Source organism: Notamacropus eugenii, chromosome Y, assembly GCF_028372415.1.
Source record: "Notamacropus eugenii isolate mMacEug1 chromosome Y, mMacEug1.pri_v2, whole genome shotgun sequence".
Taxonomy (NCBI): Eukaryota; Metazoa; Chordata; class Mammalia; order Diprotodontia; family Macropodidae; genus Notamacropus; species Notamacropus eugenii.
Window position 1 is genome coordinate 1,616,443 of NC_092880.1, and position 14,503 is coordinate 1,630,945.

Consider the following 14,503-nt stretch of genomic DNA (forward strand, 5'->3'; position numbering starts at 1 on the left):
CTCCACAAGTAATGATTTATAAAATTCACTAAAGAGATTTTCTTCTTTCAACTCCTCTGTATGTTGATAAATATTGTATTCTAGAATATGAACTTTTATCACTGGCATCTCAAAAAATAAAAAAAAATTATTGCTAAGGTGGCTTTAATCATTTCAACTTCTTCAGAATCCTATTTCTTCAGCAGGATATATCAATATAAGTGAGAGCTACTTTTAAACAAAAGATTACCTCCATGATTTAAAACAGGCCAAGATAGTTGCCAATGACTGCAATTACTTGTGCGCACAAGACAAACCATTGAGATGTAAAAATGTTAAAGTTACTAACATTTATTTATACCTTAAAAAAGCAAAATTAAGCTTTATTAACATTTAATAAACAACTTAGTACCAATATCCTCACTCAGATGGGTCACATATCACGATATGTGTGGTGTTCTAAGGGAACAGTGAGAGATATACCACACAGAAGGGTTGAGATTAGTGCCCTCATTCACTGATTTGCTTTCCCCATTATTACAACAAATTGCAGTTTGTTTTCCTGGCTGAGTGGATTTACAGTATTATCTAGGTTTATCTACACTAACCTTTGCAAAATAGACAAGTGATTTAAAAAGATTTCTGCAAAGAAACTATGGATTGAGGATAACATTAATAATGCGCGAGCACAAATGAACATGAATATGGCAGGGATGTCATTTCTCTTACTCCTTCATCAGCCAAATTACAAAATAAAAATGACAGTACAATGAACTGTAATTAAATAAGACAGAAAATCAATCAAAATCCTTTGAAATTATTCGTAATCTTTAAAAGATGGATCTCAATCCATTATCATTCATGTTTTACCTTGAATTATCAAGATTTTCAAAGATAATAAAGCACATATTCAACTGCTCTCACTCTAAGTATTGCAATTTTATGTACCATTAATAAAAAAAGTTTAACTATTGTCCTTTACCTGTCATACTTTAACTTCTATTTTTGTGTTTTTATAACGTATGTAACATATCAGTGCAATAGTTTCATGTAGCAATTTATATGACAGTGTACTACGCTGAGGGTATATACTCAAATGTTTTTACAGAAGTACAATAACAGAAGTACAAAATCAATAAAGCATAAGTGTTGTATAAGCATATTTGTGATTCAACACATTTCTAATTTTCTCCTTTTACATTTTCTATTCAAAGATATCTTCATTTTTCATTTTCTCAAATGAAAAGTTACCTGTCACTGGGAAAAACTATACTTAAGATGTACTGCAGTAAAAATAAAACATTTTAATGAGAAAAAAATGAGAAAGAATTTAAAGAAAATAATTAGCCAGCCTTAAATAAATGAGCCCATATCATATATCAACAGAGAATGAAAAGAAAGAACAGAGATCCATCCACTTAACAAAGGAAAAAAAATCCTTCAAGCAACCACCATCAATACAAAAGTTAATTTCAAGGGAGAAATGAAACAAAATTTTGAATCTAAGTTAAATATCACCATGTACCTGCTTCACTATGTGTTCTCCTTCTGGATGAGGTAGTTGGTCTAGTATTCAGATTTGGTGATGGTTTCTCTTCCTGCCATTCCTGAATAGACTCCTAAGTATTCAACACAGATGCAAAATAAATACTAAGCTTAAGAATACCAGTCAGCTAGAAGTCAAACAATTTCCGGGGCAAATGAATTACTGTAGTAGAAAATGAAAGGTTAAAGCTGACCTTTTGATCACTTCCGATTTCAAGCTGACAGCTGGCTTCATTTGTTGATGTATCTGGACTAGCAAATTCTTAGGAAAAAATATATAAATTAGGTGTTTAGAAAAGACATTGAATTGGGAAATGCAAAACATGAACCTCTTACAAAGTTGAAATTCTTGTCAAATATGCTCCTAAGAGCTGGCACAAATATATTTCTTTAAAATAGCATTTTTTCCCCGGAAAATTTAGAAATGAAAAATTCGATTAAGATTTTGAGTTAAATTTCAGAGGTTGTATGACCATGGAAAAGTTATTTAACCTCTCTAAACTTGTTTCTTCTACTAAATGGGGATAATAGGATGTAAAGTACCTACCTCACAATGTTGAAAGATTAAATGAGATAATATGAGACACATTTTAAGGGTCAGTCATTATTATTATTAACACAAACATGAAGTGAAACAGCCCACTATGTTCGCATAAATTTACATGATTTTCTTTGAGAAAACAAGAATATTTAAGAACTCAGAAAATAATATCTGAAGACAACAATCTCTATAGCTCCCTACAAAGGCTTTAAAAATTATTAGAGAAATAAAAACAAGAGAAAAATCATTCCAAATACTAAGTTTTTTAATGCATTAACATATTAAATGTATTTTGGTTTGACAGATGAAAAGTTCTAAAATTTATATTACACAGTGTAATAATTATTTTTGAATTCCTGTATTAGGAGACAGTACCACAAATCTCTATTCTGAGTAACTTTCTTTCAGATAATTGAAACGTGAGGACAGATGGATGGCTACTTTATCTACATACAGGCAATACTGGACCTCTCAGCCATGACAGTAATCAGAGGATATGGGGAGAAAGCTCAGGCTGCAAAGAAGAAAAGTTTGGGAAGATGGAAAGCAGTAGAAGCTCTGGTAAAAGGAGATAGGGGCTGCTGGAGATCCAGGTTGCTTCACAGAAAGAACTTGGAGGTAACAGTCAGGTTCTGACTTACAATAAACCAAAGAGAAGATATAACTGTAAACATTTAGGAAATCACTGATTAAGACTCATATAAATTCAAAATGAATTTAGTAGCTCAAATTTTAATTTTAAAGTAAATTTTCTGATATTTTAGAAACAAGATTAGGCCCAAGCATATGTAACCATCAAGTTTGTTTTGAGTGACAATTTTACTGAAGTTTTTCAAAGCTATTTAAGTAAAAAGACTGTGTTATAAGGAAGGAATGAGGTTAACAGATAAAGTAGTATGGTACAGTGAGAAGAGGGCCAGGTTTCAAGTCAGAGGACTTTGGTACAAATACTGATTGTGCTATTGTGACCCTAAGTAACTTATTGCATTTCCTTGGGCCTGAGTTTCCTGTAAAATGAAAGGCATCTACCATGCCTTTGTGGTCCCTTCTGGTTCTAAGTATACAATCCCATGATCACAGCTTCAGTGAGCTTTTGGTGATAGCTTGTATCCTAGTAGAAGAAAGTAGTCTTCTTACTTCCTCTATTTCTAAGCCCTATGGAACTGCATAAATAATCTAGGTCTAGACCTAAAAACTAGTCTGCTTTTAAGAATCTGAAACTGAAAGGAACTCCCTATTTTTTTTTTTAAACTTGAATTCTTTTTTATTAGATTTGCATGAAAGTAGGCAAATACAGTGTGACTAGCCTTTTAGATTGCACTCCCATCTTCAGCCAGCATTTCATTCCCATTTATTTAAGATATTGTAAAGAAATCTGAAGGCAACTGTCAGATTTCATATTCTTAATCTTGTGTTCATACCCTGAACATAAATAGGAGAATTTGGAGTCAGAACTTAGAAAGGAATATGAGTTTAGTTTGGAGCATATTGAGTTTGAGATGTCAAAAGAACATTTAAATGGAAACATTAATATACAATTTTGTCCTTCAGGTAAAATTGTTACTATTACCTCCTCTCTACTCTATAAGGAGGTTGGATACACTGTAGATTAAAGACAGACACTGAGAAGGCTGGAGATAAACTATTCAGTGGTCTCTTACAGCATAATAACTATTTTCACAAGATCCTCTTAGACAAAAGGTATCTTTACTACTCTAACTGGGACTGGCATATAACCAGAGTGACCCTGACAGCATTTCTCCAAATGAAAAAGCTGATGAACCTGCTTCTTGAGAGCCATGATGATTTGTCAGGGAAATACCTCATAGAGATCTTCGAGTATATGTAGAGATTCCTGTCTCCTAGTTTTTGGATTGGCTGTGTACCTAGGAACTCCCTATTTTACACACAAGAGACTCACACAAATTTCACTGGCCAAAAAACATCCTTGCCCTACAAATTAAGACTGATTTCAAGGTAATTTCCACTCCTTATACAAGACTTAAGGAGTTATGTCTAAATTCTGTTTGTTTCACGGAACAGGAAATTCCCTCATCTAGAGATGCCATATGCCCAAGGTTTCATTTAACTTCCATAACTTTTTCTGCCAAATATGACAGCACTCGAGGGTAGCACTCCTAACCTACATGTTCTTCTGAGATGAAAAATGAAATTGATAGTTATAAAGCCACCAATAGCTATTTGGAGAGTTCACTGTAGCTTCTATATTATAGCTACAAAGAATCTGGGAGCAAGGACAACACACAGGCAAATATGTATGCAAAAATCGAACCCAGGAAAACTCTAGTTCCAGGCCAGCCCTAATGAAGTGGGCAGATTCAGTCACAAGTAATCCCTGAGCAACTTATAAGTTTCAAAGGCACAGGCAGCATGGCACAACAGAAAGTACACTGAAACTGGAGTCAGGAAGACCTAAATTTAAATCCTGTTTCTGCCACTCAGTAGAATGCGGTCATGGGCAATCATTAACCCGTGAGACTTCATGGCCAAAGACAGACCCAGGCACATGCAGAGCTACTGTGAGGTTTAAATGAGATAACAATATTTAAAGTGCTTTTTAATCTCAAGCATTATATAAAGATCTCAATTATTATTATCATCTTTGTATTCTCAGAGCCTCTCCCAATGCCCTTTTCTTTTCACACAGTGTGCTTAATATTTGTTCATTTTAATTGAACATAGAATATGTCTTCTCTTGCAGCTGTGTCTTGGGATGACCTGGGAAGAAGCTTTGGTTTCTTCTAGATAGGAATTTCAGGTAGAGGCTGGGGAGCAGCTATAAGGCAGAAATTCAGGTTTAGTGATTCCTAATTTCTAGTCAGTGCTAAAACCAACCTGATTTCCCGGGAAAATCTTGAATTAACAAGGCTATGCTGAAATAGAACCACACACTGGGGACAGAGAAGCAAGTTATCATTTACTCAGACACAATGATCTATGTGGTACTCTGTTAGTATACCAAAAAGATACATACTTATTCAATGGTCTCATCCAGGACCACTGATTATTATACTATTAACCAGGACATAAAATCCACTTTTCAGTGTTCTAAGTTCTAGCTATATTGATTACCTCTACAAACCAAGGACTTCTAAATTACTCAACTTTCAAAATAAATCAATAATTTCCAACTTAAAGAAGGTCATGGTTAATTTTAAATTTACACATAACTGATTTAGAAGCTATAAAATACTACATAAAAAAAGTTTCTTTGTACTGTTGCATGAAATTATTCCATCAAATTATTAAAACTACTACTCCACATAATTAATTCTGCATTTAATGAAAACTAGTTATGAAATGCTAGAATGTAAACAATTCAAAAAATACTTTGGAATTCTTTCAAAATCAACTTACCTTGTTGATTGACTACTATCAAGTTTCTAGAAATCATTGCATACAATCTCCTGGTGGGGGTGGGAGAGAGATAAAAAAATATGTCTGTGATGAAAAATCTGCATAGTGGTTGAATTCAAATTAATATAATCCAAGATTTAAATAGTTTCAAACGGAATCAACATATTAGGGCCGACAGAGCACGCAAGTGACAGAGTTCAATGCTCTCTTAATAAAGAACTGACCTCTCTTAATTAGTACTAAAGTAAGCCAACAAAGAAGACAATTTTATGAGTCCTAAGGATTTAGAGAACTATATCCTTCTTAGTACTATTTCTTCTCGATTTGTCAAAACAAGGAAAAAAACATAATCTTTCTCACAGAGAAGAATCCAACCTACAAAGGAATTGTATTCATTTCTATTTTATCATTCACATTAGGCTAATCACTTGATGTTCTTGTTTTATTAGTTTAACATCTACAGAGGAACCAAGGATCACTTTAGTAACTAGGCACATGTAAAGAACAGTTGGTGACTACCATGCATGTCATTATTACATATTTTCTAGTTCCCAAAAGAGAAGGAAAATTAGCATTACCAGCTAGTTGCCTGCTAAAATGTTTCTATTTACTTCCATTTTCCTAATCAGTAATTTTCTTGAATGTTCAACCTCCTTCTATATATGAAACTTCTGGTCAGAAATCACTTAAAAATTGAACTGTACACAACAGCAGCTACAGCATCAAACATTACCTAACATGAATATATCAGAAATCATGTACAAACAAGATAATGAATTTCAACTCTACAAGAAAACACTGGCTCTAAGTTACATTTAGATGTCAAAACAAAAGTTTCACAGCAGCATGTCAAAACGGGAAATAGGCATTTTCAAAAGCTATTTACAGACTTAGTGATCAGTAACCTGTTATGGTACAGACGGGATAATGCATTTGGAGAAAACAAAAATGCAGAGCTGAAGAATTAAATTTCAAGAGTTTTCATAAGAATACAAGTTTCTAAGACTATCTCATGACGTTTAGCATGACATATAATTATAGAAAATCTTTCACTAAACAAAGATGATCCTACAGGTTAAAAAAAGAAACAAACCTGAAGTCATAACGGGATTTCTAAACGAAGTCAACAGAAACAGCTTACCTATGCTCTTTCACAGAAAAGCTTGGTACCCCAAACAGATCTCCAAGAAGGTCATCTGAACAATAGACAATGTGCTGTTGCTTTTTATCATATAATTGTTTTGACATAATATACTGGCCAAGGTAGAATAAAACCTGAAACAGAAATGAAATCTATGACTAGAGAGAAATCAATGCCACAATCTGAAATATGTATATAGGAAACAGGCTATAAAGTATTAGTATCAACCTCTGTACCATATCTACCAGGAAGTTCTCAGGAATAGGTTTGATGCCACCTAACACAGAATTTGAGAAGTGGGAGCAATAGGGCAGCTCTCTAGTCCAAGTTAGAGACAAAAGGAATCCCAACTGTAACATACCCAACAAGCAGTCATTCAGTCTCTGCCTGAAGACCTCCTAGGAGTGGGAGTCTGCCACCTCTCATTCCACCCTGGGAGATCAGTTAGAAACTTTTTCTTAAAGCTTAAGTTTGCCTCTTTGCAATTCCCCCCGCCCCGCCCGCTGGTCCCTGGTTCTGCCCTGTGTGGTCCAATGAAACTAAGGACTGTGCCTCCTCCACGTGACAGTGCTTGAACTTCACTGTCACATCCCTCAGGTGGCTTCTTCTGGATAAACACATCCAGTTCTTTCCACCAAACCTCAGCAGTCATGGACTCAAAACTCTTCTTCCTGACTGCCCTCCTCCTGAATACTCTCAAGCTTATCACCATCCTTCTTCAAAAATTACTAAGAATCCAATTCACTAAGTAAGGTCTGACAAGGTTAAGAGTGGTGAGATTTTAATCTTTCTATAAAAACGTGTTTTTCAGAGAACTGTTCCAGAATGATGTGTAGTTAAAGCTGATAGATCTTCTGGATTCATGTCTGTGATACCGCCATCAAAAGTAACTAAATTACAAGAGCTTTCTAAACTACGATGACTTAGCATCTTTCTCCTGTGGTAGTCAGTTTCTGTTCCTTTGCAATCACAAAGCTCGAGAGCCTACGAACACACTACCACGAGACAAATCATCTGCTCACTAACAACAACAGAGAACAACCCCAGGAGATCCCAGAGAGAGGGCAAGTTAAACTCTACCCACATCCAAGGGGGCCTTAAGAGTACAAAAACTGATATTCTCATGAGTCATCAAAACATTCATGTTCTGAGAATTGAATTTTGTTCTGACAAAGATGGCTAAACTAAAAACTTGACCACGGACTTCTAACGTCCCTATCTTCTCACTCCAGTTACCACAGGACAGACATGTCTAAAGAATTCACTGCTTTCCTGGATTCCCACAATTACTTAAATTCCTAAGTATGAGCTCTCCCTCTCCACCTGCAAGGCTATAGCTGTGAATAAACACCCTATGATCCACAGTCTCACTAGCCCAGCTACATTTCTTCCCTCCATGTTTTTTACTTACAGCTGCTGATGCCCCCTCCTCTTATGTAATCTCCTCTCTGTCCTTCTGTTCCTGCTCTTTTACGGTTCTCCTGCCAGTCTAAATAATCTTCCTCAATTTTCTTTGCAGGATCATCACCCACTAACATGATAAAGTCCCCGAAATTCTGTCCTGAGTGCTCCTCTCTTCTCCCTTTGACCTCTTTCAGTCATCTCATAATCTCCCATGGATTCAGTTATCTCTGTGCAGATGACTACAAAATCAACATCATCAGAAATAGTCTCTTGGATTCCATACAACATTTCCAACTGAATGATGTACAAACATACAGAAGAGAAACTCATCTTTTCTCTCCAATCTGTCCTTCATCCAAATTTCTCTTTCCGTTGAGAGCTCCATCCTCCTTACAGTCAGCCAGATTCACAATCTTAGATATCTTTGATTCTCATCACTTTCCACATCCAATCAGTTGTCAAGTTTTGTCAATTCTACCTCCATAAAGTCTCTTATGTCATTCCCTTCTTTCAGACACACATAGTCAGCACCTTATTTCAGACCCTTATCACCTATTACCTGGACTATTCCAGTAACTTCCTAAATGGTTTCCTTTATTCCAATTTCTCCCCTTTCCAAACCACCCTCCAGGTAACTGCCAAAATAATCTTCCAGCAAAAGTCTAGCCATATCATTCCTGTGCTAAATGCTCCAGGTAGATGAACTCCTCAAACCTGGGAATCAAAACCCTTTCCAGTTCCTACTTCCCCATCTCTCTTCCAGTTAAACTGGTCTAATTCTGGTTCTCTAAACTTAGCTAAAGCCCAGAAGCCTTAGACTCCTTCCAGGTACATCCTAAGTGCCACCTCTTTCTGAAAGCCTTTCCACTTTTCCTAATTACTTTTGCAAGTAGTTAATTAAATAGGGTATTTCCAATCTCTCAAAAGAAAGCTCTTTCTTCAACATCAAGGATTATTTTCACTGTCTCTGAAACCTCAAAACTTTGCATGTTTAAGAAATGTGCAATGAATTGAAAACTAAAATTCCCTTGGAGGCAGAATATGAAATGGGAAAAAAAAAGTAAAACTCACATTATTGGTCCCGAACAATACCATTTGACTTGAAGCTTAAAAAGAAGCACGCAGGCTGGAAGTACACACTGCTGAACGATTCCCCTAGTTGGGGAGGTAAAAATGGTAAAAATATTCTAAGTTTCTACCCTCTTCTTTCCTCTTCCTAGAGAACAAAAGCTAAGAAGCAACGCTTCACTTCAAAACTGGCCTTGAAGGAAAAGAAGCACCCTAACCCATGCTCAACCAACTGATATGATCATCCTTTCTCTTTGTCAGAGAATAGTGAAACCTATAATAGGCATAGAGTAAAAGGAAAGGCCTCTCTTCTACCCATCAACATCCCAAAAGACATCCTTTTGGACTAAAAAGATCTTTTTTTTTTAAATTAAATTACTCTGGGAAGGAGAATAGTGTAATGATCACATTAGTGCCAAATTACGATGAGAATAAAAATGCTGACTTAGGAAAAGGGAAAGAATTCTAGAGCAGAGGAGGATTTGGGAAGAAGTAAGGCCACAACTTTGCATATGATACCACTGTAGGCAGAGTTGAAATGCTTCCAATATAATGCTTTCTATTTTATTTATAAAGGATAAATCATGAGTTAAAACATAGTTCACATTATACAAAGTGCCTATAGGTAAGCTAGCTCAATAGTACTCCAAGTACATACATTATCTTCTCTGTGACCTCCCTGTCTCTTCCACTTGAAACCTGATGCTAGTATTTTCCACTGAGTAGTAGCATCAGTATATTAAAGTAGTGTTACGCACCTACAAAAAGAGTCAAATTCCTTCTACTATCTCATCTCCCTAGCAGCTGAACAAATTCCTCCACAATGTAACTATTTCACCATGACTGTAAGTTATATTATGCTGAACAAAAAAAATTTAATTGTATTTCATCTCAAAATACAATGTACTTCTTTCATAATTTCTGAATATACCTTACCTCCTTCAATGTGAATGTTTCTTTCTGTGCACCAGCAAACTTCAACAACTTCAAGAGCAATGGTTTTGGTCTAACCTATAAAGTACAAACATCATCTATAACACTTGGAAAATCTTTCTACAACCAAGAGTTTCTTAGTATGTAACCACGTAAAATAATCAAATACATGAAATCATAAAGTGTGGTGTGGCAGTGCTAGATTTGGAATCATAGGGCTCAGGTTCAAAACCTCTTTCTGGGTCTCAGCTTCTTCATCTGTAAAATGAGGGAGTAGGGACTAGATGGCCTCTAAGGTCCCTATCAGTCCTTAATCTACCATCTACCCAAGACTATAGATTACCTACATTTAAGTTTGATCAAGCCACATCGTGGACTGTCATGGAAGTCTAAAATAGGCAGGAATGAAAGAATCACAGCATCCAGAATCCTAAGATCTTACAAAACAATCCTCTTAATTTTACAGATGAGGAAAAGGAGGTCCAGAGAAGTAAAGCAATCAGTCCTCATAGTTATGAGCCTGTAAGAGTTGGAGCTAGAACCTAGCTCTTCTCCTCCAGATCAATGCTCTTTCCATTATGCTACAATGCTTCCTTAGGGCCTGGGCACTTGATTTCATAGAGGACCAAACCTGGGAAATACAGGACTTAAGCTCAAGTCCCTGCTTTACAAGTTGCTATCAGCTTAGACCTTGGGCATGTCACAACTTCCGTGACTCAGTTTCTTCCTCTGCAAAATGAAAACGTTAGACTAGATGACCTATAAGGTCCTTTCCAGCTACAGAGATATCAGTCTATGTAAACTATTCCATAAGGGTGTGACTTAAACTCCTGCCACTGCCAAGTCAAAAACTTAGCCAAAAAAACAGCCTTGTGGATTTAGTTTAACCTAATGTAATAACCCCCAAAACATAACTTTCACGTGGTTCTTCAAGGCCTGAAATTACTTTTTCAGGACTCCCTATCTCAAACATTCAGCATATCAATGTCTACTAGATTGTGAATTATGAGGGCCGAGACCTTCTCTTTTCTATTTTGTATCCCCTACAGCACCTAAGACTCTTGCAAACAGAACGTACTCCACGTCTGTTGAAGAAATATACTTCATACTTCACCAGAAAGTAGTTCTAATTTAAAAAAAAAAAAAAGTTGTTCTAATTCTTACCAACCCTTTGGTTCACGATTAAACAAAGGTACACTCTTCTAAACAGAGAGCTTCTGGGGTTTTTCCACTCAAATACTAACAATTACACTGCTCAATTTATGCAGCTACGATGAGGTAACAGCTTGAGATCCAACCCGAAAAACCTGTACTTATGGAAATAGCTATTCCATGTTCAACTAAAAGGCAAATGTTCATTCCGAAAAAATCAACTTTAAAATAAAATATAAAAACAGAGTAAGTACAAACTTTCGTAAAAAGATATCTATAATACCTTTTTTTTTTTACCAGAACTTAAAAACAAAGCACATAATAATAATGATAGAATCATAAACCTCTGAAATTTCCTATCAACTCTTTTTATGCCAGGCGGCCAGTTAGCATTTTAGCTCGTGTCTACTACGTGCAAGAGGCCCTGTACCCTAGGTTCAAGGACCGACTTCTCAGGTAAGGAGGAGACAAAGACTTCTCTTATTCAAAATGTAAACTTAGAAAGAAAAAGTGCTCCCAAAGGTCCTTAATTTCCCTCTAAAGACTCCATAAACCACATCTTGACCAGTCATCCTAACCTGAAAACTTCAAGACTTCTCAGGACAGCTCAGAACAGGACAGAAAGAGAAAGAATAAGACTTAAAGCCTAACTTTCAGCGCCTTCGCTAGATTTAGGGGGGGGGAACCTCACTCTGCTAATGCTCCCGTTAGGAACAAGCCTACACGGTCGGATTGGAACTTCTCTTTTCGGCCTGAGGGGGACAATCGGATCGGGGTCCACTTTACAAGAGGAAAACCCTAGGAAAGCGGGGCTTCGTCACTTGTAGCTGAAACCCCCACGGATGACGGGGCGCAGGGAGGCAGAGCGCTGGGGACAAGCAGACTAACCAGGGTCTCTTGTTCCGAAGCTGGCATGTGTGAGGTGCTTAAGGCACCGTCTGCATCGGAAGACATTCTGGTATTGCACACTTGCCTAAAATCGGGAAAAGAAGCACAGACGACACAAGCGTGAGAAAACCGACGCCATGGCACCCGAGGCCCCAAAGTGGACGAGGCGTGAGAAGAAGCGAGAGACCCGATCAGAGAAGCCCGCGCCCCTCACCTGGGTCAGCACGGGAAGAGCTCGCCGAGGTCCGCCGGAGGACAGCTCCTGAAACCCAGAGGCCGGCAGGTGGCGGCTTCCATACCCGCGGCCCGCGGCCAAGTCGGGCCTTAGCTCCCCAGCACGGCCGCCGCCTGACGGGGCCGAACATGACCACCCCGAAGAGGAAAAGCTCGGTCAAGCCGCGGGCTGGCCCCGACCTCGCCCGACGACTTGCCGAAGAACCGGCCCCGGTTCGCCTGCTCTGCCCCCCACCCCCACGGGGGCCCGCCGGCCCCGACTTCCGGCTACCTTTGTCCCCGGATGCGAAGACCCCCTCCTCAACACCGTCCGCTTCTTCCTTTCCCTTTCCCGCCGGTGGCCGCCGACCCGCCCCTTCGTTCGCCCCCCTCCCTCCTGGTCCGAGGGAGACGTGGCGGAGCCCCAGAAAAGAGGGTCCGCCGGGAGGGCGCCCCTCGACCCCCAGGCCAGGCGAGGCCCCCCGCGGCTCCGGCCTCACCTCCGGCTCCAGAGCTGAGGGGCGCTTCTGGCCGTGCTGGCCACGGCCCGCGCCCCCGGCGGAACGGGGCCCTACCGCCCTGGAAGGGCGGTTTCGGACTCCAGACCCCGCTTCGCGGACCCTGGCCGGGCTCTGGGGGGAGGGGAGAAGGCCCTCGGCGCGCTAAGGCCCCCGAGGGAAGCCCAGAGCGGGCCCGCGCCGAAAACCGCATGGGGTCTTCGGGTGCGCAGCCGGGCCTCGGGAGCGAGCACGCACCCCTCCCCCTCCAAGGGCCCGCGCCGGAAGCCGCAGGGATATCTGCGCGTGCGCACACCTCCCTCAACCCCAAGCTACCTTCTCGAGCGCGGCGGTCCATCCGGGCCTCTGCGCGCGCCGCCGAGCGTTCTACGCGCCTGCGCAGCGGCTGCCGTTCGAAGCCGATCCAATCTCACTCGAGCTTTCTTTTCGCCCTTCACGTGTTTTTGTTGACGCTGCTTCACCTCGTCAGTAGGGCGCCAGGGCAACGAACAGCTCCGGCTTGTGAAGAATTAAAAACAACATGACCTTCAGTAAGAACGATTTTTTAAAAAGCGGAGAGCAAACTCCAGAGTTCCCCAAAGTGTTCCCAGTTTCCTGACCGAAGCTTTATTTAGTCATAAAGTGAGGAGCGGCCCTCAAAATGGGCTTCTTCAGTCAGCTTTTTACCAAAAAAAAATACTAGCACGCTATTTTAAAAGGTACAGAAATCAAAACCTTTTCGGGCTTCTACAGTTTAACGAGCTCCTGGAGATGGCAAAATTAAGGTTGGCCGGGCCTCCTATCGCGACTGTCACGATACCTGGGGCGCCTCTCACGATGCCTGTCGCGACTCAACACCTAGGCGTAACCCTTCCGCCTCAGCGTCCGTCCGCATTTACTGGCGTGGTTCTCAGACCTGTGTGAGCTCGGTCCCAGAGACTGTGGTGGAGGACTTGGGGGGCCCCCTGCGCCCCTGGGATCCCCAATTGATCCCGTCTCCATCGTGCTTGTACCTAGCTCTTGGAGCGTAGTTGTTCCCCCATGGGAGGGTGAGCTTCTTGAGGACAGGAGCTTTTATTTTCCTTTCTTTGTATCTGCGGTGCTTAGCCTAGACGCCGGTATACAAGAGGTGCTTAATAAATGTGTGATGGCTGACCCGACCAAACAGCCACTCTCACTGAGAGAGACTTCTCCCTGCCCTCCCCAACAAGAGCCTGGTGGAGTGAACATGGAAAAAACCAACCCGTAACAAAACAGCACCAAGGGAAAAGGCTGGGTGAGACACCTTCCCGAATTCCCTGAGCCCGAAGTAATCCCTCCCTTCTCTAAGCTACCGTAGGGAAGACTTTGTCCTTCTGTTAGGGCGTATTCTGCGTTATGGCATAATTCTGAACATGCACACTCCGTGAGGCAAGGTTCGTGTCTTACTTCTTTTTGTGTGTCCTCAGAAGTTGGTACAAAACAGGCACTCCAGAAATGTTGATTGAATAGACTTTGGTCAGACATTTTAGCACCGTAGCCATAGGGGAAGAAAGGAATAATATTCTCTTTTCTTCTGGAAGAATGCCCTCCAAAATCCACTAGGGAGTTAGGGAGGAGTCCCTTCTATTGGCATTGAGTGGGATAGACTTGGTGAAGACTCCTCAGATTGTGGTTTTCTCCCAAGGGTGAGGTGGGGCCTGGAGGCTCGGGGCTGCAGTGTTTTTGGAATAGAATAGTTCCATATAAGGTATAAAACTGTGTGGTGTACTGGGGTCTCAATGA

At 40.2% G+C, this 14,503-nt stretch overlaps 1 protein-coding gene across 7 annotated transcripts in view; it reads right to left on the reverse strand.

Annotated features, from left to right (window-relative positions):
* Positions 1 to 12,621, reverse strand: part of LOC140516598 (E3 ubiquitin-protein ligase Mdm2-like) — a 29,567-nt gene extending 16,946 nt beyond the window's left edge. Inside the window, exons 1-7 of one of the 7 annotated variants that reach the window (XM_072627576.1) lie at positions 12,244 to 12,422; positions 12,030 to 12,114; positions 9,993 to 10,067; positions 6,585 to 6,718; positions 5,444 to 5,493; positions 1,719 to 1,786; positions 1,505 to 1,598 (exon numbers count right to left, since the gene is read on the reverse strand). In XM_072627576.1, coding sequence (XP_072483677.1) covers positions 1,505 to 1,598; positions 1,719 to 1,786; positions 5,444 to 5,493; positions 6,585 to 6,718; positions 9,993 to 10,067; positions 12,030 to 12,095 — 487 coding nt within the window. In that variant the 5' untranslated portion in view covers positions 12,096 to 12,114; positions 12,244 to 12,422. The other 6 variants (XM_072627577.1, XM_072627579.1, XM_072627581.1 and 3 more) reach the window with 6 other exon arrangements.
* Between the last annotated feature and the right edge of the window lie 1,882 nt (positions 12,622 to 14,503).